The 24887-nt window shown below is 33.3% G+C and overlaps 1 protein-coding gene and 1 non-coding gene across 2 annotated transcripts; one reads left to right on the top strand and one right to left on the bottom strand.

Moving 5' to 3' along the window:
• Positions 1-515: 515 nt before the first annotated feature.
• LOC120083987 lies at positions 516-24593 on the bottom strand. Its single transcript, XM_039039891.1, has 4 exons — positions 24453-24593; positions 3807-4348; positions 1221-1849; positions 516-979 (listed from the first exon to the last, which is right to left on the bottom strand). The coding sequence occupies exons 1-4, from the start codon at positions 24591-24593 to the stop codon at positions 927-929; spliced, it is 1365 nt and encodes a 454-aa protein (XP_038895819.1). The 3' UTR covers positions 516-926.
• TRNAN-AUU lies at positions 9772-9843 on the top strand. The gene has a single exon. It is a non-coding gene; the product is annotated as a tRNA-Asn (tRNA).
• Positions 24594-24887: the final 294 nt, after the last annotated feature.

Here is a 24887-nt window from a genome sequence, read left to right as displayed (position 1 = left end):
AACTTTTTCATTTTGATTTCAAATTTATGGTTGAAAATAAAAGGTTTTGTGTTTCAGTTAGAAGAATACTAATTTACTTTGAGTGCGTCAAATAAATATTCGTATTGTCCACTAATAAATTAATATGACTAATACAAAAATCATATAGGAAATATGTTGTAGAAACTCTCACCTCCTTTCTTTCTCTTTTGATCAAAGAAGAGAGAATTTAAGAAAAATTTTTTGATTGTAGCTTTCCATAGAGCTCTAAAAAAAGCATTATGAAAAACTGGAATGTTACAATCTCTCAACTGAAAGAGGGAAATTCGTAGTTCTTCAATGAAGAGACGTTATTGTCAGGTGGAATATAAGGCCATGAAAGGAGATCGTTTAAAAACTTGTGTTCAAGAGATGGTTGTTCATGAACTGATAAAAGATGTATGGATTCTCAATTAAGAGACTTAACGTCTCTCTACACCTGCTCAGATCCCAAGATCCCAAAACTGAATAGAAAAAGTTGATCTATGTATATTTGATCTCACATGAATGAAGTTTTGATATCAAAATTCAATTCAAATACAGGAATAACGCCGTACATCAAATCATTTGATGTCAAGAAATAACCTCAAATAAAGAAAGTGAAGGAGAATATCAACATATTTCTCGTTACAAATTAACTAATTCAATAACCATAGAAATTAAGCAGTACATCTAAACAAATTCATATGAAAGTTGATGTCTGCAACTATCATCCATTTTACTTACAAGAATTTCAAGCATCATCAGGTCAGAAACTTGATTCGAGTGTTTCCTCAATCTACTGCCATGATTTCCTGCTGATATCGAACTGAAAACTTGACATTCCTTTTGGTCACTGTAGGGGTGCAGCAAATGTCTGAAACACATACGCGTTTGAATTCCGAAAAGCGAGCCGATCAGGAAATCAACTATGAATTGATCAAGAGTAAACATGAAGAATCTGCATTATCATAAACCTGGGCTGCAAAAATCAACAAAAGGGATCTTTAGTGTACTTAAATCTCTTTAGAATTGTACCATGTCCCCCTCCTGTTTTATACGGTCTCTTTCACCTTCTACAAAGGCCTCTTCATGAAAAGGGTCTGTACTTCTTTCAGCCTTGTAATTATTTTCAGTATTTGTACTATCAGAGACAGCTCCAGTATTTACCACTCCATTTCTATAAAGAACATCTAATTCTTGAAAATATGGACATGTCTTACCATTTGCAATACTAGCTTTCCCAGTTACAATTGTCCTTTTGAAGTATTTGTTCATATTTTCCCATTTTTCTTTGCACTTCTTTGCCGAACGCTTGTAACCCATCTTCTGCATCTCAACTGATATCTCCTCCCATATCGATCCTTTCGAGCCTGTAGCACGGAATTTATGTTCCAATGATGTTCGAAGTGATATCAAAGATTGTACTTCAGCCTGAGGCCATCTCCTACCACTTGGATCACTTTTTAGCTCCTTCTGAATGCTGCTTTCACCTCCATCGTCTTCTGTACAATGGCTTTCAACTGGTCGGGAGATTTGAATTTCATGGCCCAGCAAATTTTGGATCAAGGAAATAATTGCTAAACTGCGAGATGTTTCTTGGGCTCTTAACTCCTCATCCCTTCTCATTCTTTCAATCTCCCTCTGCTTCCAAGCTTCTTCTCTTACTGTTCTCTCTTTCTCCTTCTTTTCTATCATATCTATCAACTGCCTATGCATCTCCTCCTGTTTATCCATTATCTTCATTACCAAATTTTCCACAAAATGCTCAAGTGACCTTCTTGTTCTCTTTCTCTTATGGCTTAAATGTTTTCTGGTGCTAAAAACGCCATCTCCACCATCTGAAGTTGAGCTGGAAACAAGTATCAAGTAATTTGTCATTAATCATTGCACTATATATAGACTGTGTATCTATGCATGTATCATGCCATGCTTTCTACTTATTTGGTCTGATAAAACTTCAATCGTTATAACATAAGCTGCTGTGTATGTATTAAATACTAAACACTTAAAGGTAAGGAATTCCATAGAACAACTTGCGCTCAGCTTGCTTTCAGTTATAGAGCAAGCAGCCATGAGAAGGAATCTGCTGATTTTACGTAGAGACTTTAAGGATAGGAGTATTGGGAAAGAGCAGGATACTTTCAGCCTTGCAAGGGAGCTAATAATTTGGAAAACAAAAAAGTGGAGTTGATGGTGGAACTTGAAAGAAGGCCTGGAATGTTTAGTCAAGCTTCTGAGTTTAAAAGGGGTAAATATCAATGATCAAATGACAAATTCAAAGCAGATTTATTGAATACTCAAACCAATCAGGCATACATCAACACCATATTCTAGTTGCAGGAGGAAAATGAAGTAAATTTCAAGAGGAAGCAAGTAGTTTGGATTGTTTCATCAAGAAGAGGAGAGATTGATGATGTAGAAGGGGGTTTGGATTGCTTTATCTACTTTTTTTTTTCCTTTTTCGCGTGCGTGTGGTTTGGGGGGGGGGGGGGGTGGTCTAAAACGAATTGTTTCTTATGAATTTTGTAACTTCTTCATTAACAATGAAAATTTAATACAAAAGCAACAGCCAGTCCCTAAAAATGGAATGACTTCCAATGCCTTACCGCAAGTCTCAAATAACTGAAATGACAAGAAATCCTAATATCAGAACAAGAACTTTCTATTCAATTCACTCTAATCCTAAACCCATTGCCACAGTATCAGCAAGTGACCACAACAAAAAGAAAAACAATGACTAACCAAACTACCTGTTTCAGAAAATGCTTCATTTGACCAGGACCAAAAATAATTCATAAGATTTCAGCTTCCAAGAATCAAAAGCCTATCAGTTTTGAAATGAAAAACAGGTTCTTGCACTTCCAGATTATACAATACAAAGGAGGTTAATGTATAATGTTTCTTCCGCTCCTCACCTCTTCTTTCCAACTCTCATCTTAGTTCCATGTCTTTTGATTGCCCCCATTATCTATTTAAAGAGACATCTCATTACCATATTAATCAAACAAGAATTAAGTAGTCCTGAACTCCTTTATACCAATCCGTTTCGAACGATCTCTTTCCTTCAAAAGGAGAGCTAGTATTTTCTGGGACAATATGATGATTGCTGGTGGTAGGAACTTTAAAAAAGGAGAGAAAAAGAAGAATCTTTTATGACTATGTCGACCTTGTCATTTTCTTACATCAAATTTATGCACTCTCTAAAAGGGGTTCTGTGAAATTACTTCTTGTTCTTATTAATGCTATTGGGGACTTTTTTGGAAATCTTCTGTTTGCATCTTTTTCTTTTCATTTCACTTAATAATGATAAAAGAAAAAGAAAACGTTCCTCCTATAAGAATTTCCAATTCTTCTAACCTTAAACGGTGAAAGTTATACACGATCAATCTTTAACTTCTCTATTCTATTTTAAGAAGAAAGTAATACTTGAACAATCTGGTGAAATAATTAATAACATATATATTTTTTTCTGTTTTTTCTTTTCTTAGAATTAAGAGAAAATCTTGCAGGCTTTGAATGAGGGGAGGCCAAGGAAGTCACCATAAGGAAAGAACAATTTATTTTTTCACATATTATAAGGATCACTTTTCAGGGAAGCTTTTCTTTAATCTTCCCACTTTTCCATAAGAATTCAGAGTTTACCATCATAAAATAATTGACATTTTCTAAGCAAATTTCAGGCACCCAACAACTTTAAAAATATATATAATATATGAATAATTAAATTGAATAAACTTCAATAGTTCAATTGAAAAACAAAAACCCCCAATTCATGAGGCAATATTCAGTTCAGAGTTGAAACTCACCACGAATCGTCATCCAATTGAGGTCCTTCACGGCTCCGGCTCAAATTCTCCGCAGGGATAGCAGCGCCGGATCCGCCGTTCTTCGTCTCTTCCTCCGAAAAGTAATTGTTTCCGATGATATCGTCGAAGCCGCCATTATCCTTGACTTCGGGCTTATCATCTTTCGCCGAGGAGTTGAAGTACTGGCAAGGGTCAATATTAGCCACACAGAGCTGATCGCTAGAAAATCCACCCTCAGGCGACGACGAAACGCATTGGAAACTCCTTAGGGCTCCATCGAAGATGTTTTCAGCCTGAGAACCCGCCGGGGACCTACCGTTGCAGCGGATGGGACGAAGCTTCTGCGGCGGCGGTGGAGGGTTCGAGAGGTGAGTGATGATGTCGGCAGAGGGAAATACGGCGGACGGAGCAGAGTAGATGAGGTCCGTCGGATCGGGAAATGGAGCAACGTCCTGTGGGAAGTTGTCGGAGGTCGGTATCCGGTGGTCGCCGGAAGGAGGGCTCAAAACTGTGGACCGTTGACCGTCCGCCAACAACTTCCCCTAAGGTGATGACAAGAGTGCCCCAAAATCCATGGAATTTAACCTCTCGTGATCAAATCCATTAACCAATAAATTGACACAATCGTCCAACATCAAATTGTCTAGGACGAGACAACCTATCGTATCTTTCAAAGACAATCAAAGATGATCGATACTCTACATATAAATTCCCTCAACAAAGTTTTGCATGAGTGACAAAATGATTATTATGTTATTCCGATCATTCAAAATTATCCACCTTTAATACAAAATGAACTTGAAAAGATGATGTCATTAAATTTGAATTTTAAATTTAAATTATAATTTTGTCTTATAGTTTGGGTCTAATGTTCCCATTTGTAATGAATTGTTTTCTATTTAGTTGGATTGCATTAACATCGGTGGAAAATGAGAGAAATTGGGTGGATCTTTGAGTGATGGAGAATGATTAAAAGATAATTTATGAGTCTGTTTGGGGTGCTGAGATGATATAAGATGTGAAGAGTTCTGATCGAGTATGAACGATCGAGTATATTCAAGCACTGAGATGATATACAATACACGGAAGGAAAATAACAGTGAGATACAAAACACGTTTGAAAATGGGTCTACAAACAATTAAAATCGGTGAGATAGAATAATAGGCCTCCAAACACTGAGATGATATAGGATGCGGGGATATACCATCTCATGTTGGGTCCCTAAAAAGCCTCATACTATTAAACTACAAACCATTGGTCAAATTAACAATTTAACCAATATACAACATTTCTTATTAATTTATATTTTCTTTTTGAGCATTTCTTATTATTATAAAGTATTCTTTCTAATCAAGTTTGTAGTATATGGTACCATTTTATTTTCTCTATTTTAAAATTTCCAATTATCTTTAATATATTAATATTTTCAATCAAGTTTGTATAAAAAATATCATTAATTTTGAATAAACGGCATGGTGATATAAATATAACCCTTTGAGAGAAAAAAAAAAAAAAAGATGATGATATGACATTTAACGAATAATGTTGCGTTTCTCATGTTAAATATTTATATAATTTACGTAGTTTTTAAAAAATTCAACAAAGTACCACGCACTAAAAAATTAAAAAAAATTACCCACTTGAAATATTATTTCATATTCATAATAGAATTGCACTATAACTTTTTTTTGTCAAAATAAACGTAGCTTAATTGTACAATAAATTTGAGGTTAAAGATTCTATTCCTTCGTCTCACAATTGTTAAAAATAAAAAAATATACTTCACTTGTAAGCGGATCACAACTAAGTGCGAACTATGGAAGACTATGTTTTTGTCAAGAAGTAACCATTTCATTTTTTGTTTTCAAAGTTAAGCATATTTTCTCATCGTTTCTTACAATAATTTACATCTTTCTTAAGTACAATGTTTGAATTTTTAGTCAAATTCTAAAAATAAAAACAAGTTTTTAAAAGTTATTTTTTTTAGTTTTTCTAAATTTGGTTTGATTTTTTAAAACCATTGATAAAAAATAAATAACAAACGAAGAAATTTTGAGATAAAAGTAGAGTCTATAGGTTTATTTTTTTTTTTAAAAAAAAAAAAATCAAATGGTTACTCAATAGATCACATGTTTAGTCCATAAACTTTGAGTTTTTGTCTATTTAATCCATAAACTTTCAAAATTATCTAACAAGTTCCTAAACTATCAATTTCTCTCTAACGAGCTTTTGAACTTATAATTTGATGCCTAATAAATCCTTGACAAGTTTAAAATTTAGAAATAAAAAGACAAAATTTTTAAAAATGTATTCATCTATTAGATATAAAATTAATATTTAAATTTTCTTTTTTGTCTAATGAAGCTATAAACTTTCCATTTGTGTTTAGTATATGATGATATATATTTTTTTTTAAAATAGTAAAGTTTATAGATTCAATTTATAATTTTAAAAATTCAAAGGCCTAGTAGACAATATCCATGATATATATTCTTTTAAACAAAAATAGCAAACTTTCCCAAATATTATTATAATTATTATTGTATAATATTTGATTATATAAAATCTATATAATGATTAACAATAATCTCATTCTAAGATCTTAAACCAAAGTGGGAAGTACCCAATACATATGGTTGCAAGAAAAAAAAAAGGTTTCTTTGTTAGGGAGTATTGTTTTGGTGGCCACAACAGTCCAAATATTCCATACAAAACTCTTCTTCCTCTAAGCATTTTTAGTTATTTCTGTCATCAATGACTTTTGTGTTATGCGAGATGGAGAGCGAGAGCTAGATCAAGCATAATCGAAAGTGAGATGGAGAGTGAAAGAGGAATTGATTGATGAAATCAAACAGACCAATTGGAACACAAATTCGAGAATTAAAGCCCAAAGCTTCACAGATTTTGATGGGTTGTTGATAATGTTTAGATTGTGGAAACCATGGTCGAATTCTTGTGATTTGATCTGTAAATTTAAATTAGTAGTTTGTGTCGATGAGGAATTTGGATGAAAAAGTGAACGAGCTCATATTGGTCATGGATTGAGAACGGGAATTGAATTCTCTGAGACCTAATTTATCGTTGTTCCTCAGTAGCTCAGTGGTAGAGCGGTCGGCTNGGTGGGTGAAATTGGGCAAGTAAATGGGAGTAAAAAGGTTAAATGGAAGTACGTAATTACGTTATTACCCTCTCTCTTTTTTCATAATTCCTTTTGTATCCCCTCAGTGAAAATGGGCTCGGGTCGTTCATGTTTGGGCCGGCTCATCATACTTAATACAATAAACCCGATCCAACATGACTTCTTTCCTTTTTCTTTTTTATTCTTCACAATTTTCCTTTTCTTTTTCCTTTTTTTTTATTTTTTTTTGAGGAAGGAGGGCTCAAAACTGTGGACCGTTGACCGTCCGCCAACAACTTCCCCTAAGGTGATGACAAGAGTGCCCCAAAATCCATGGAATTTAACCTCTCGTGATCAAATCCATTAACCAATAAATTGACACAATCGTCCAACATCAAATTGTCTAGGACGAGACAACCTATCGTATCTTTCAAAGACAATCAAAGATGATCGATACTCTACATATAAATTCCCTCAACAAAGTTTTGCATGAGTGACAAAATGATTATTATGTTATTCCGATCATTCAAAATTATCCACCTTTAATACAAAATGAACTTGAAAAGATGATGTCATTAAATTTGAATTTTAAATTTAAATTATAATTTTGTCTTATAGTTTGGGTCTAATGTTCCCATTTGTAATGAATTGTTTTCTATTTAGTTGGATTGCATTAACATCGGTGGAAAATGAGAGAAATTGGGTGGATCTTTGAGTGATGGAGAATGATTAAAAGATAATTTATGAGTCTGTTTGGGGTGCTGAGATGATATAAGATGTGAAGAGTTCTGATCGAGTATGAACGATCGAGTATATTCAAGCACTGAGATGATATACAATACACGGAAGGAAAATAACAGTGAGATACAAAACACGTTTGAAAATGGGTCTACAAACAATTAAAATCGGTGAGATAGAATAATAGGCCTCCAAACACTGAGATGATATAGGATGCGGGGATATACCATCTCATGTTGGGTCCCTAAAAAGCCTCATACTATTAAACTACAAACCATTGGTCAAATTAACAATTTAACCAATATACAACATTTCTTATTAATTTATATTTTCTTTTTGAGCATTTCTTATTATTATAAAGTATTCTTTCTAATCAAGTTTGTAGTATATGGTACCATTTTATTTTCTCTATTTTAAAATTTCCAATTATCTTTAATATATTAATATTTTCAATCAAGTTTGTATAAAAAATATCATTAATTTTGAATAAACGGCATGGTGATATAAATATAACCCTTTGAGAGAAAAAAAAAAAAAAAGATGATGATATGACATTTAACGAATAATGTTGCGTTTCTCATGTTAAATATTTATATAATTTACGTAGTTTTTAAAAAATTCAACAAAGTACCACGCACTAAAAAATTAAAAAAAATTACCCACTTGAAATATTATTTCATATTCATAATAGAATTGCACTATAACTTTTTTTTGTCAAAATAAACGTAGCTTAATTGTACAATAAATTTGAGGTTAAAGATTCTATTCCTTCGTCTCACAATTGTTAAAAATAAAAAAATATACTTCACTTGTAAGCGGATCACAACTAAGTGCGAACTATGGAAGACTATGTTTTTGTCAAGAAGTAACCATTTCATTTTTTGTTTTCAAAGTTAAGCATATTTTCTCATCGTTTCTTACAATAATTTACATCTTTCTTAAGTACAATGTTTGAATTTTTAGTCAAATTCTAAAAATAAAAACAAGTTTTTAAAAGTTATTTTTTTTAGTTTTTCTAAATTTGGTTTGATTTTTTAAAACCATTGATAAAAAATAAATAACAAACGAAGAAATTTTGAGATAAAAGTAGAGTCTATAGGTTTATTTTTTTTTTTAAAAAAAAAAAAATCAAATGGTTACTCAATAGATCACATGTTTAGTCCATAAACTTTGAGTTTTTGTCTATTTAATCCATAAACTTTCAAAATTATCTAACAAGTTCCTAAACTATCAATTTCTCTCTAACGAGCTTTTGAACTTATAATTTGATGCCTAATAAATCCTTGACAAGTTTAAAATTTAGAAATAAAAAGACAAAATTTTTAAAAATGTATTCATCTATTAGATATAAAATTAATATTTAAATTTTCTTTTTTGTCTAATGAAGCTATAAACTTTCCATTTGTGTTTAGTATATGATGATATATATTTTTTTTTAAAATAGTAAAGTTTATAGATTCAATTTATAATTTTAAAAATTCAAAGGCCTAGTAGACAATATCCATGATATATATTCTTTTAAACAAAAATAGCAAACTTTCCCAAATATTATTATAATTATTATTGTATAATATTTGATTATATAAAATCTATATAATGATTAACAATAATCTCATTCTAAGATCTTAAACCAAAGTGGGAAGTACCCAATACATATGGTTGCAAGAAAAAAAAAAGGTTTCTTTGTTAGGGAGTATTGTTTTGGTGGCCACAACAGTCCAAATATTCCATACAAAACTCTTCTTCCTCTAAGCATTTTTAGTTATTTCTGTCATCAATGACTTTTGTGTTATGCGAGATGGAGAGCGAGAGCTAGATCAAGCATAATCGAAAGTGAGATGGAGAGTGAAAGAGGAATTGATTGATGAAATCAAACAGACCAATTGGAACACAAATTCGAGAATTAAAGCCCAAAGCTTCACAGATTTTGATGGGTTGTTGATAATGTTTAGATTGTGGAAACCATGGTCGAATTCTTGTGATTTGATCTGTAAATTTAAATTAGTAGTTTGTGTCGATGAGGAATTTGGATGAAAAAGTGAACGAGCTCATATTGGTCATGGATTGAGAACGGGAATTGAATTCTCTGAGACCTAATTTATCGTTGTTCCTCAGTAGCTCAGTGGTAGAGCGGTCGGCTATTAACCGATTGGTCGTAGGTTCGAATCCTACTTGGGGAGATTTGATTCATTCCGAAGGAAGAATGAGGAGTTTAATATAGGGATTGAAAATGAAGAAAGTGAAGAATTCATGGAAAGTGTTAGGATAGATGGAGAGAAAAAAATGTGTATAAAATCTAATATTTTTCAGTGTTAGGAAGTTATCTAACAATCTTAAATTTTTCAGGGTAGCCCTAAACCCCATCTAGATCATAAAAGATTAAAGGAGAGAGTAAAGGTAAATGGGGGAATTTGTCTAGTACTATGGGAGTATACCAAACGCCCCTTATTTAGACTATAATTTTGCTTTCATAAATGTTTATAGACCTCACACTAATATCATTGAATCACACCCTATTTTTAAAAGGGTGTTGATATGACACTTAATAAATGGAGGTAATATGAAAAACTATTCATATATTGTAGTATAGGAAATTTTTATGAATAAATGGTGTGAAGTGAAAAAAAAAATGGATTGAGTCTCAAGTAATTTATAATCATAATAAGATCAATATCACCTATCTTGGAATGAACTAGATTACATGATTGGGTGTAATAAAAAATGGTAACAATAGCAAAGATGTTTTTAGGTTATAAAAATTAGTAAAACGAATTTGGATTTAATTAACTACTAATTGTTATATTACAAAATACCCCAACTAATATCTACAATTAATTTATTCTAAGAATACATATTTTTAAAATCATAACAACCTAGATATTATTTACATTTAAAATAGATTTTATTAAAAGAAAGTAAGATATGATCTAACCTCCTAACAAATTAAAATGTGATCATATATGACGATTGAGACCATAAAAATACTCATTAGTAATTTTTCAGGATTCAAACATAGATTCCTCATTCAAACTACAAAGATGAAGAAACTCTCAAGTGTAATTCTTTTCCATAAATTTCTTTTTTATTTTTTATTTTTTATTTCAGAAATATAAAGTATTGATATCATAAATAAACTTAGGTACAACTATACAACACAAAAATGCGACATTGCAAATTTTAAATAAAATTGTGAGTTATGCGTATTTTGAATGAAATTTCAAACCTAAGGCTATTCATGGAGGTATTAGCATTGACAACGACATTTATAAGGTCGGGAAGAAGGAAATCGAATATGAAGTTAAGATCCTTGATTAGCCCCTAAACCTCCGTTCTCAAATCAATTCTTCTTAAATTGAGCACCTCCATTCTCAAATAAATTCTTTTTCAATTGAGCTACGTATCATCCCACTAACCATTAAAAAAATCTTGGTGATTGAAAGCAAGATGAAAAAAGTTCAAACGAAACAACACAAAAGTTATGGATGCTTACTTGGAGACGATTGGAAAAACAACGAGAAGGTACACATGTTTATTTAAAATCGATTGAAAAAACAAGAAAAATATAATAATTAGTTTAAAAAATATCAAAATTTTGACTAAAATAAGAATTGAAAGAGCTTAAACTATTGTAAATTGAAAAAAAAAAAAAAACAAATAAGATAAAGTAATATAAAATATTAAATTAGAAGAGGCAAAAATACCTTAAAAGAAGGGAAGAACGAAAAATAATTAGATAAATTGAGATTATTTGATATTAGAAATAAAATCTAAAATACACAAAAATATGTGAATGAAACGAAATAATTAAATAAGTTCGTATTTGAAAATAAAGATTTGGTCAAAATTTAAGATTCAAACCAAGTAATCTCCATTTTTTTGTAAAGTGAGATTCTCTTTATTATCAAATCTATAACCAATCATATTTAATTACGCTCTATTTATGGACTATGGAGAAAACTTTGATCACGTGGAAAGGGTTGTTTGCTATAATTTAAAACAATTCCGTATTTTGTTATTTTTCCAAATGAGAGTGTAATTAGTGCTACAAGAATGTATTTCTCAATAAAAGAGGATAGACTCATAATTGATTTCTATTACTGCCTTAGGTATACAACTCCAAATCAAATCGAGAAAATTTCTAGTGATAGTATTTCTATACTATCTTCATTCATTACTTGTCTAGTAGTATTTAAGATTTTATGTGGGGTCTACAAAATAAATAAATAATAAATCAATAAATCATTTAGTGACGGATTAAATAATGCATGGGGTAGTATTTAAATTGTTTTTCTAATCAAATCAGGCGGAATCCACATTTTGAACTACGTATCATTTCTGACATTTGTGGGTAGGTAAAGACGTCCTTACTGTTTGTCGTACCCTTGTGCACATTTTAATTTTGAAATTAAAAAAGATAATTATTTCAAATGATATAACCGCTTAAAATATTTTTAAACTATAGTAAAATTTTAGAATCTATCAGTGATAGATACTGACTTCTATCAGTGTCTATAAATGTCATTGATAGACATTAACAAAAGTCTATTAATATCTATCATTGATAGATTCTGAAATTTTGCTATATTTTGCAATTATTTTGGTTCATTTTTTAGGGTTAATTAGATTTGTAGGGTTGTTTTTTTTGTTTTAATTTTTTTTTTATTTTAATTAGGTAAAAAGGCGAGTTTTGAACTTATTTAGGGAAAAGGGGTGGTTTTTTTGTCTTTATCCGAATGCGTCTCTTGAAGAGACGCATTCGGGAATATTTATTGAATAAATGCATTCAGACGACTGACCTAGTGAACGCCTGAATGATATTTGAAAACAACCATTAAAAATGGGAATGCAATAATAATAATAATAAAAATAATAATAAAGTTGGCATTGGGATTTCAAAATGATTTTAACAACAAATGATTTGATGGTTTTTCCTATCCCAATCCTCTAATTATTTAATAAATCTAGTATCTTCCTCAATGGATATCTTGACTGACTGGGGAATATCACCAGTGACAAATCGCCATAATTTACGTCTGATTAGGAAACTCTTCATTTGATGGGCCCAAGTAATGTAATTTGTCCCATCAAGAATAGTACTAATAGGATGAAATACATGATCCTTTTCCATGTGGCCTGGCAGCTTGGAAGGAGAAGAAAACTAGGAACAACAAGGGATGCTTGGTGGCTTGGTGGAAGGGATTAAGGGTCGAGTTCTAGACCAGGAATAAAGGATCGAGTTCAATTGAGGATCGAGTTCTAGACTGGGAATCGAGGGTCGAGTTCTAGACCAAGAATCAAGGATCGAGTTTGATCAAGGATTAAGTTCTAGACCGGGGATCGGAAGTCGAGTTCTGGATCGAGAATCAGGGATTGAGTTTGATCGAGGATCAAGTTTTGGACCGGATCGAGTTCTAGACTGGGAATCAGGGATTGAGTTCGATTGAGTTTTGTACTAGGGATCAAGGGGTCGAGTTCTGCACAGTGGGGATCGAGGATCGAGTTTTTCACAGAGGCTACAGGATCGAGGATCGAGTTTTTCATAGTAGGGATCGAGAATCGAGTTTTTCATAGTGGCTTCGAATAAGGGATCTGGGTGGTTCTTCTTCACGTCGGAGAGGGTTCTAGGTGGTCAGCCGATGATTGGACGACAGCGATGACAGAGAACAAGAGGAAGAAGAAACCAACTAGTAAGGCTCTAATACCATGTGAGAGATATATAAATTATATCTTTACAAGGAACTGTACAGGGGTATCCATATTATATTAACACCCTAAGAATAGAGCCTAACCATATTAACCAAATCCTAAAGACTCTCCAAAGGAGACCTAGTATACATGAGACTTAGTAAACATTCATAGTTACATTAAATAACCTTGTATCTTAGTTTATTAGATTGAATTAATGCAATCTAAATGTCAAATAAAATACATCTTATTTCATTAAATAAATAATTCATGTTTACAGATTACAAACTACGAGATCCACAAGATTTATGACAGTAAATCCAACTGATAGTTCTTTAAACGATTCTTGAATGGATGAATTTTGAAGATGAAATGATCTTCTTTAGTGGAAAGGTTGAGATTTTTCCATTCTTTGATTAAAACTTTCTTCTTCTATAGTAGCAAGATGATGGAGGGAGAGAGTTGAAATGGGCGAAGACTTCGATGAATAGGGGCTGATAAGAAGGGGAGTAAATGGGATTCAGGGAGATAGGGGTCAAGTAAGATGATTTCTTTGAAGAACAGAGGAAGGTTGTGAAAAGCAGTGCTCCGAGATTCAGGGGTTGGCTCTCACGTTCAAAAACTAGTTTGCATTGAAATAATTATCTTTTTTTTTTAATTTCAAAATTAAAATGTGCACAAGCGTACGACAAAATTGCATGTGTGAAATTCAATTCACACACATTACTTTACCGTTTGTTCTTTGGCAAAAGGTGTTTTACTTATTTAAATCTCTTTCATGTAGCCCATTTGAAATTACAGTAAGGACGTCTTTACCTACCCACAAATGTTAGAAATGATAGTAGAGAGGTTGTTCCCTTAAGTGCTGACTTCGGGTCTTGAACAAGGGGCCCCACCCTCTCATTAGCCCGAGAGGGACTCGTTTTGATGATCGGATCACAAACCAATTATTCATTAGAAGATCAGTGGGATTTAAGGAACAAAAGATAATCCTAGGGGTAAAATAACTTTTTGACCCAACCATTATTACGAATAACCTATGAAGGGTTAACTTACTAATCATGGTTATATCGAGTGGACACCATATATCTACAGTGAGGGGATGGAGTGACTCAGTAGTTAACGAATGGTGGTTAATTTGGGCTAAAGAGTTTAGCCAATTAATCTCGGATCATTGGAGCCTATGATCTGTAGGTCCACTAGGTCCCCCTACTAGCTCACAAATGGATTAGTCTTAGACTACCATGATAAGTTGATTTGAAACATTCAAATTAGAATTAAGGAAATTAATAATTATATATGATATAATTAAACGTTTAATTTTGGAATTAAACGGAACTGGAGAATCTTTTAATATTTAAATATGATTTAAATATTAAATTCATAAATAAAGATTCATGGTAATGGAATTGGTGACGAATTAATTTAATATTTGATATTAAATTAATAAAATTAATAAAATTGTTTAATTAATCTATTGATTTTATTAGAAAATTAATTATTAAATTAATTTTGTAAAATTAATAAAATTTTAATTTCTTAATTGAAAAAACTTTTGATTTTAAAAATAAAAAATTAAAAAGGAAGGAAATTCAAAAGAAATTTTAAAATGGAAAAAATCCCAAAGTGGGATTTTTTCACTTTCAAATTGTAGCAGCTCACATATAATTCCATTTCTCTTCAGCTCAATTATTCAAGCATGAGCTGTGATTTATGCAAGGCTATTAGTTGCATGAAAGTCATGCAATATAAAGCTGGAATTTGAGTGGAAAAAGAGATAGCAATCGTTGCTGAAGTTGAGAATTTGTGTTTGAAGAAGTGTTCTTCAAACTATGTAAAACCAGTAACCTCCTCTCCAATTCCCTTCGATTCAAGCTTATTTTGAGTCCCACAACTCAATCCAAGGAACCAAGAGAATAGTAGGATAGACCTTGTGGTGGTTCACATCCAAAGAAAAAGGAGATTGTAACTGAAGATCGTGAATCAAAAGTACTTTAAAAGTTAGTGCTGAAATTCGGTTTTTCGTTTATAAGCCTGCGTAGTTTGAAGCCAAAATTAATGAATTAGAATGCTTATGATCCTATATTGCTTCCGCTGTTTGCTTTCTAGATCCAACAATAAGTTAGTTATCATATTTATATTTATATTATTATTATTTTAATAATAAGGAAGGGAGTTACAACTCCCTTCCCTTTCTCTTCTCTCCACCCACATAAGTGGATGATGGTTATTTTTGGCAAGGAGAATAAAAGAAAAATGTTTTCTTCTTCTTCAAGGTTGGTTAATCGATTGAGAAAAGAGATAGTATAAACGACAGAAGAGTTTTGTGGTTTTGAGTATTTGAGAGAGTTCACTAGCCTTCCTAAAAAACATTAAGTTTTCCACAAAAAATCCAAAATAGCCAGAGCCCACCACTCCTGGGTTCTCACCTTGAGAATACTAAGGTAACATTCGTGGTAGTGTTTGGTTTTGTTCGAGATTAATCTTGAAGAAATTCTTTAAGTTGTTTATGAACTGTTCGAGGGAAAACGTGAAGAAAGGTCTTCAAAGGTGAGGTTTCTTGAAATTCTTTCTAAAGCATGCTGTAATTTAGAATTAAATGCATGTATTATTTATTGTTTACTGTAAAATTTATATTCAATGAAAATGGAATTTAGTCGATCCGCTTCCTCTCAAGGTTCTTTCCTGTCAGAGTTCCTTCAATTGGTATCAGAGTCAGGTTGTAGGTTTCTGATTCCCAATTCTATTCGTTTTATTGAATCGTTTTACAATAATGGTGGGTTTTATCTTCTGCATTTTGTTTCATGTGATGAATATTATGAATGTGGCTTTGTTGATGGATGTTTCAGGATAGAACTCTCTATTTTAAGGCTTTCTTAATTTGCAATTTTGGTTTGTAAAGGTCCCTACGTTTTTGGGCATTAATCTTGTAATCGAGTCTGTAATTTGTAAGTTTGAGTCGCTCGTGTTGTTCCCAGGAAGCTTCAAAGAAGAGTTGAGAGTATTGTTTCAATGAAGAAGACGAAGCAGAGATTCCAGATCGTGTAGCTATAGCTATAAGATTGTGCAGCTCTTGCTATGCGATCTCGTAGCTTTTGCTACACGATCATGTAGCATTTGCTACAAGATCATGTAGACTTTGCTACAAGATCACACAGATGCTTGCTACACGATCGTGCAGGCTTTACTACAAGATCGTTCGATTGCTTGCTACACGATTAACTGCAAGGTGGTTCATTGAAGGGCGGTTTAGTTTGAGTGGTTCAAGACTCGATTCACCTGTTTTGAACTGCTTGACTCAAATTTATGTAATAGATAGCTTTTTGTTTTTCTTTTTGAGGTCCTGTCCCAGTCCATCAATTGTTAAAGTAAATATACATGCAATGTATGTTTCATATTATATGTCATAATGTATGTCATATAGTTTTAAAACCAACCATAGGTTATGCATTTATGTTCATGCATCATTTTATATTATAAGTGTTATAATATATGAATATGCATGATTTAAATTACATAAAGCATGCTCATGCATCATATAGTATAAATGTTATAGTATATGTATGCATGTATTATAGCATATCCATGCATCATTTATATTATAATTGTAACAATATATGGTTGAATGAATGTATGGAATGTATGCTATAGCATGATTCGCTACTTAGTTATATAATTGTTATATATTAGTAATGAATGAATATTGCATGAAACATGACATTACCTTAGGTCAATTTATAAATGTTATAACTAACTAAAGTATGTCAAGCATGCAATGGTTGTTTTTAATTGTTCCATTTACTTATAATTTTTATAACTAAATGAAATTAGAATTAAAATCAATAATAAAGAGTTTCATGCAAAACTTTAGGCTATAATCATTTTTTTTTTACATTGTTTTAAAATATGATTGAGATAGACCTTCTAATGAGATTAGAAATTTAAGTCTAATCTTTTAATCGGTTTAATAGGATTAAATTGATTTTTAATAAAAGATTAAATATGTAACAAATGTATCTATAAGGGACCTTTTATCAAGGCGGGTTCTGGCTAGGCTGAGGTACTTAAGTTGATGAAAACGTCGCACCCTTATCTGGGAACCTACCTAAAAAGGTGAATTAGATAGATTTGTTACATGCATGCAAGTTTGATCAAAGTCTATTAAAGAGTTTAATGAGATTTCAATCAAAGTTGTTTAATCATAAAAGAAAAGAGTTGTTTTTAAGAAAGTTAAACAAACACTTAGATAAAATCAGTAGCCAGATTTTTCCTAAGTTAATTAACCCTAGGTAGTATACTCAGTGGAAGGAAAATTGGGTATATGATACTTCATTTTAGCCTCTACACGTTTCTCCCTAAAAGTTCACACCGTGAGATCTACTATTGGCCTCGAGGCACCATGGGTGTCCCTCTATGGGTGGTATTTGGGTAGGCCAATATCAAGGTGAATGGAAAGAGTGTTTATAGTAAGTGGGAGCGGGACGTATGACAACACATCCCTCAGTCTCTCTCATTAGGTTAAATAAAGTTTCATGCATCGCCTCATGACACGTGGGTGTCCCCCTAAAGGATGGTTGTATTGTATGACACTTTATTTGATCTCCAAAAATGGATAGAGTGGTTTTAGTTTCATGTCTCAATCGGTTTTTTTTACGGTTGTCTTATTGGGGCAGAACTTTAGAACTTAAAATGAGGGGTTACACTTACACAAAATTGTTAAGGATGTTAACAAATTTTGGACCGAACAAGGGTGACAGTTAGTTACATTAATAAGATGTTATTTCTGTCTAATGGTTGAGAATGTCTCATTTTAGTGAAGGGGTACTTGATACCCTACGGTGACTTTTGTCCTGCCTCACTAAAACATCATTGCAAAATAGATGTCACTTACACTAGACTATTTTGCTAAAAATTGATTGATTTTCTTAAAGTGTTTTAATGCAGGTAGACTAAAATAGTTTGTTCTTTTTCAGCAAATTCATTAAAATGGCTACCGCTATTTTAAGTTTACTAGTCGTCGATAAGTTAATGGGAGAAAACTACGCTAGTTGAGAAAACACAATCAATACTATTCTGATCATCGATGATCTTCGATTTATCCTGATGAAGGAACGTCCTCCCATTCCACCTACCAATGCTCCTTGAAATGTTTGGAAAGCATATGAGCGTTGGAGACGGACAAATGAAAAATCCCGAGCGTATATCTTGGCAAGCCTTAATGAAGTCTTGGCCAAGAAGCATGAGCCCATGCTCACATCACGTGAGATTATGGAGTCCCTGAGGAGAATGTTCAGACAACCGTCTGCACAGCTCAGACATGACGCTATGAAATACATCTTCAATGCCCATATGCAAGAAGGGGCATCTATTCGAGAACATGTTCTCAACATGATGATCCACTTCAACTGGCAGAGATGAATGAGTCAAGCATCGATGAAGTCAGTCAGGTTAGCATAATACTGAAATCTTTCCCTGAAAGTTTCTTGCATTTTCGTAACAATGTTGTTTTGAACAAAATTGACTACAACCTGACCACCCTACTCAATGAGCTACAAACCTTCCTATGCTTAGTGAAAAGTAAGGATAAAAAGGGTGATGCAAATGTTGCTTCATCTTCCAAAAAGTTCCATAAAATGGAAGAAGAAGAAGGGTGGAAAGGGGAAGAAGGGTGGAAGAAGAAGAATAGTGGAAAGGGGAAGGTTAACCCAGTAGTTTCTATACAAAGGGGTAGACAACCTATCAATGCTAACAAAGGAAAATGTTTCCATTGCAACCAAGATGGGCATTGGAAGAGGAACTGCCCTAAATATTTGGCAGAAAAGAAGAACGCCAAATAAGGTAAATATGATTTGCTTGTGTTGGAAACTTGTTTAGTGGAGAATGATAATTTTGCTTGGATTATTGACTCTAGAGACATTAACAACGTTTGTTCTTCATTTTAGGGAATTAGTTTCTGGCGGCAACTAGATACTGGTGAGATGATGATGCGAGTTGGAACCGAGCACTTTATCTCAGCTGTGGCAGTAGGAGGTCTCTGGTTGACTTTACAATTTTTTTTTTTAATTTTTAAAAGATGTATTTATAGTTTCTGATTTAAAAAGGAACTTAATTTCTATAAAGTGTTTGTTAGAACAATTTTATAATATCAACTTTTTTGCCAATAAAGTATTTATTACTAAGAATGGTGTTGATATTTGTTCTGCAAAACTAGAAAATAATTTGTATGTGCTAAGACCGTTAGCAACAAATGCCCTCCATAACACTAGAGGAAGTTATTAATATTTCATCACTTTTACTGATGATTATTCAAGATATAGGTACGTTTATTTAATGCAACATAAGTCTGAATCTTTTGAAAAGTTCAAAGAATTCAAGACTGAAGTTGAAAATGCATTAAATAGAACGAATAAAACATTTCGATCTGATAGAGGTGGAGAGTTTGTGGATTTAACATTCCATAACTATATAATAGATCATGGAATTGTATCCCAACTCTCAGCACCTGGTACACCTCAACAAAATGATGTATCAGAAAGGAGAAATCGAACCCTATTGGACATAGTTCGGTCTATGATGAGTTACACTTCCTTACTTGACTCGTTTTGGGATTATGCAGTAGAGACTGCAACGTACATCCTGAACTGCGTTCTTTCTAAGAAGAACACCTTTGGAGTTATGGAATGGTCGTAAAGCTAGTTTACGTCATTTCAGAATCTGGGGTTGCCCAGCACATGTGCTTGAAGCTAATCCTAAGAAATTGGAACCACGTTCAAGATTGTGCCTATTTGTAGGCTACCTCAAAGGAACGAGAGGTGGTTACTTCTTTGATCCTAAAGAAAACAAAGTATTTGTATCGACAAATGCTAGTTTTTTTTTAATAAGACCACATAAAGGAGCACAGGCCCAGAAGTAAGATTGTGTTGAATGAGATTTCCAAAGAGACTACTAAATCTTCAATAAGAGTTGTTGAAGAAGTTAGTACCTCAACAAGAGTTATTGAAGTATGTTCGTCTAGTAGGTCAAATCCACCTCATGTGTTGAGGGAACCTCGACGTAATGAGAGGGTTGCGAACCCACCTATTTGCTATATGAGTTTAACTGAAATCCTGGCTATAGTAGCTAATGGCGAAGTTGAAGATCCATTGTCTTACAAGAAGGAAATGAAGGATGTTGACAGAGATGAATGGTCAAAGCGATGGATCTCGAAATGGAGTCTATGTACTTCAATTCCATATGGGATCTTATAGATCAACTTGATGGGGTTAAACCTATAGGTTGTAAATGGATCTACAAGAGAAAATGGGGTGCTGATGAGAAAGTGCAAACCTTCAAGGCTAGACTAGTGGCAAAGGGTTATACCCAAGTATAGGGAGTTGACTATGAGGAGAATTCTCGCTTGTTGCCATGCTTAAGTCTATCTAGATCCTCTTATCCATTGGCTCATATTATGATTATGAAATTTGGAAATGGATATCAAGACTGGTCTTCTGAATGGCAATCTTGAGTAGACCATTTACATGGTGTAGCCCGAAGGATTCATAACCCAAGGTCAAAAGCAAAAGGTTTGCAAGCTTAGTCAGTACATTTATGGACTGAAACAAGCTTCTCGATCTTGGAAAACAAGGTTTGATACTGCGATCAAATCTTATGGCTTTGGTCAAAAATTGATGAGCCTTGTGTATACAAGAATATCATCAACAGTTCAATAGTTTTTCTAGTGTTATATGTAGATGGTATCCTACTCATTGGGAATAATGTAGGTTTACTGACTATAGTTAAGAACTGGCTAGCGATTCAATTCCAAATGAAAGATTTGGGAAAGGCTTAGTTTGTTCTGGGTATTCAGATCTTTAGAGATTGAAAGAACAAAATGCTAGCACTATCTCAGGCATCTTATATTGACAAGATGCTTGTCATATATTCGATCTAGAACTCCAAGAGGGGCTTATTGCCTTTAAGGCCCGGGGTTACATTGTCTAAGAAACAGTGTCCTAAGACACCTTAGTAGGTTAAGGAGATGAGACGGATCCCCTCTGCATTTGCTGTAGGCAGCTTGATGTATGTGATGTTACGTACTAAACCTGACATCTGCTATGCAGTGGGGATAGTCAGTAGATATCAATCTAATCTAGGATTAGATCATTGGATAGCCGTTAAAAACATCTTCAAGTATCTACGGAGAAGAGGGATTACATGCTCATGTATGGTTCTAAGGATTTGATTTTTTATGGGATGCACAGATTCTAATTTTCAAAATTGATAATGATTATAGGAAATCCACATCAGGATCGGTGTTCACTCTTAACGAGGGGGGGGGGGGAGACAGTAGTATGGTGAAACACCAAGCAAGGGTGCATCGCTGACTCCACCATGGAGGCTGAGTATGTAGTGGCTTGTGAAGCTACTAAGGAAGCCATTTAACTTAGGAAATTCTTGACTTATCTAAAAGTTGTTCCAGATATGTCAAAGCCCATCACATTTTATTGTGATAATAGTGGTGTTGTGGCTAATTCCCGAGAGCCTAGGAGTCACAAGCGTGACAAGCATATAGAGCGGAAGTATTATTTCATCTGAGAGATTGTGCATTGAGAGAACGTGATTGTCATGCAGATAGCTTCAGAGCATAACGTTGCTGATCTATTTACAAAGGCCCTCATGGCTACAGTGTTTGAAGGTCACCTATAGAGTATGGGTCTATGGGATAGGCTCATCTGGACTAGGGCAAGTGGAGGATTTGTACTGGGCGACTGTGCATGTTATGCCCTAGTTTATTATTTGTGTACTTTGTATTTTGATTATATTGTACACCCCACTAGATTTAGGTCAAATGAAAGATTGTTGGGGTTGATGCTCTAAATCTCGTAGAGTCTCATAGTTTGTAAATATTATTGAACAAACTCATTATGTATTTAACAAAATATATGATATTTTATTCATTGTCTATAGAATATATGATATTTTAGTTGCATTAACCACAAACCAATAAACTAACCTCCAAGGTTATCTTTGTAACTTAAACATGTATATAGAGACATACGGGTGGATCATGTTTAAGTGATAACCTGATGGTCTGTAGTAGATGGATAAGGTTGGGTACCTTATCCTGGTGACACTACGAATATGACCCACTTTGTAGGTGTTACAATTGTAGTAAAGTACTACAAATGATCTGATTTTGATCATTCATGTATATACATGCGAGCGGGGATATTCTATACAAAGGAGTTTATATAAGACCAGACCATGAAATTTTTAGTTTCATTATATAACTCTATTCATAATAGAGACTTACATTTCACTAGAATGACCATAGATAACATGGCCTGAATCCTGAGTGAGTTGTGAACTCCTGCTTATGAGGGCGGTCCTTTGATTTCTATGGGTGAGAGTGGCTAGATCGCCGACTCAACAAGCCTACCATTTTGGGGATTCGTCTGATTGGGGAGTTGGGAACACAACTATACAAGATGGAATACACTTCTTCCTCGAGGCAGGGATAAGTGGATAAATTGCTCCCTTAAGGGCTGATTCTAGGTGATAAACAATGTGGCGCCACACCCTCTCCTGGCCCGAGAGGGGTTTAGTCATAGTTGAACTATGATCTATTATTCATTAGAGGGATCAGTGGTACTTAAGGATGTAGATGTAACTACACGGGCAAAACGGTAATTTAGCCTAGCTGTACTTACGAGTAATTTGTGAAGGGTCATCATACTATTGATTTATTATATCCAATGGACACAAAAACATATCTGTAGTGCGAAGAGTGTTGCTGCCGATTTTTAGTGAAGTGCCCGACAGTTAACGGATGGTGAATAATGTAATTAAAGAGTTTAATTAATTATTCATGTACTGTTGGAGCTTCAAGCTACAAGTCCATGAGGTCTCCTTGGTAGCTCAATAAGATTAATTGAGAATCAGTTTTTGGATTAATTTGAATTGTTCAAATTAATAGAGGGATTAATTATATATGATATAATTAAGTTGTTTCAATTATATGTGATATAATTGTCATATTGTATTTGATACATTATAGTTTAATGAGAGGAAATAAATATTTGAACGAGATTCAAATATAGTTTCTATGAATTGGATTCATAGTTGTTAAATTTAATATAAACAAGATTTATATTAAATGTCATATAAAAGAGAAAAGAAACTATAGTTGATATTGTATATGATACAATATTAAAACTATAGGTTATATGTTATATTTGATATAACATATAATTTAATATATATATATATAATATGATAAGTTAGTTATCAGATTTATATTTATATTATTATTATCTTAATAATAAGGAAGGGAGTTACAACTCCCTTCCCCTTCTTTTCTCAGTGGGTGGTGGTTATTTTTGGCAAGGAGAATAAAAGAAAAATATTTTCTTCTTCTTCAAGGTTGGTTAATCGATTGAGAAAAGAGATAGTGTAAACAATAGAAGAGTTTTGTGGTTTTAAGTCTTTGAGAGAGTTCTCTAACCTTCCTAAAATACATTAAGTTTTCCCTAAAAAATCCAAAATAGCCAGAGCCCACCACTCCTGGGTTCTCACCCTGAGAATACCAAAGTAACATTCATGGTAGTGTTCAGTTTTGTTCGAGGTTAATCTTGAAGAAAGTCTTCAAGTTGTTCATGAACTATTCGAGGGAAAACGTGAAGAAAGATCTTCAAAGGTGAGGTTTCTTGAAATCCTTTCTAAAGCATGCTGTAATTTAGAATTAAATGTATATCTTGTTTATTATTTACTGTAAAATTTATATTCAATAAAAATGGAATTTGGTCAATCCGCTTCTGCTCAAGGTTCTCTCTCGTTAGAGTTCCTTCACACTTACTCCCCAGAAAGAAACCCATTGGTTGCAAGTGAGTCTACAAGATCAAGACTCACTCTGATGGTTATGTTGAGCGTTATGAAGCTTGGTTGGTAGCAAAAGGATATTCTCAAGAGTATGGGATCGATCAGGAAGAGACCTTCGCACCTGTGGCATGAATGACATCTGTTCGGTGTCTCTTAGAAGTTGCTGCAACTCAATAGTGGCCACTTTTTCAAATGAATGTCAAGAACGCTTTCCTTAATGGGGTCTTATCTGAGGAAGTATACATACAACCACCCCCAGGTGTCTTTTGTCCATCCCAGAAAGTATGCCTCCTCCACGAGCATTGTATGGTTTGAAGCAAGCCCTCGAGCTTGGTTTGCAACTTTTAGTTCCACTATCATTCAACTTGGATATACATCTAGTTCTCATGACACGACACTATTTATGCGGCAGAAAACTCATGGTATTGTTCTTCTTCTCCTGTATGTCGATGATATGATTATTACTGGGGATGATCTTTAAGCTATCTTTGATCTACAATGCTATCTTGGCAAACACTTTGAGATGAAGGACTTGGGTTCACTCAGTTACTTTCTTAGCCTTGAAGTATCATTGAGGTCTGCTAGTTATTCGTTATCTCAAGTAAAGTATGCCTCAAGATCTTTTAGTGCACTCCGGTATTACTGACTCTACTATAGCTCCAACACCACTCGATCCCAATGT

Source organism: Benincasa hispida, chromosome 8 (assembly GCF_009727055.1).
Source record: "Benincasa hispida cultivar B227 chromosome 8, ASM972705v1, whole genome shotgun sequence".
In the NCBI taxonomy this organism is placed as follows: Eukaryota; Viridiplantae; Streptophyta; class Magnoliopsida; order Cucurbitales; family Cucurbitaceae; genus Benincasa; species Benincasa hispida.
This window is presented reverse-complemented; position numbering and strand designations above follow the sequence as displayed.

Excerpts from the sequence above, each read along its gene's own strand:
- LOC120083987 (XM_039039891.1), bottom strand. The coding sequence starts at position 24,593 with ATGAGAACTAGATGTATATCCAAGTTGAATGATAGTGGAACTAAAAGT. Across the intron at positions 4,349-24,452 it reads AAAGACACCTGGGGGTGGTT|GGGAAGTTGTTGGCGGACGG; the intron begins GTATGTATACTT and ends TCATCACCTTAG. Across the intron at positions 1,850-3,806 it reads CAATTGGATGACGATTCGTG|CTCAACTTCAGATGGTGGAG; the intron begins GTGAGTTTCAAC and ends ACTTGTTTCCAG.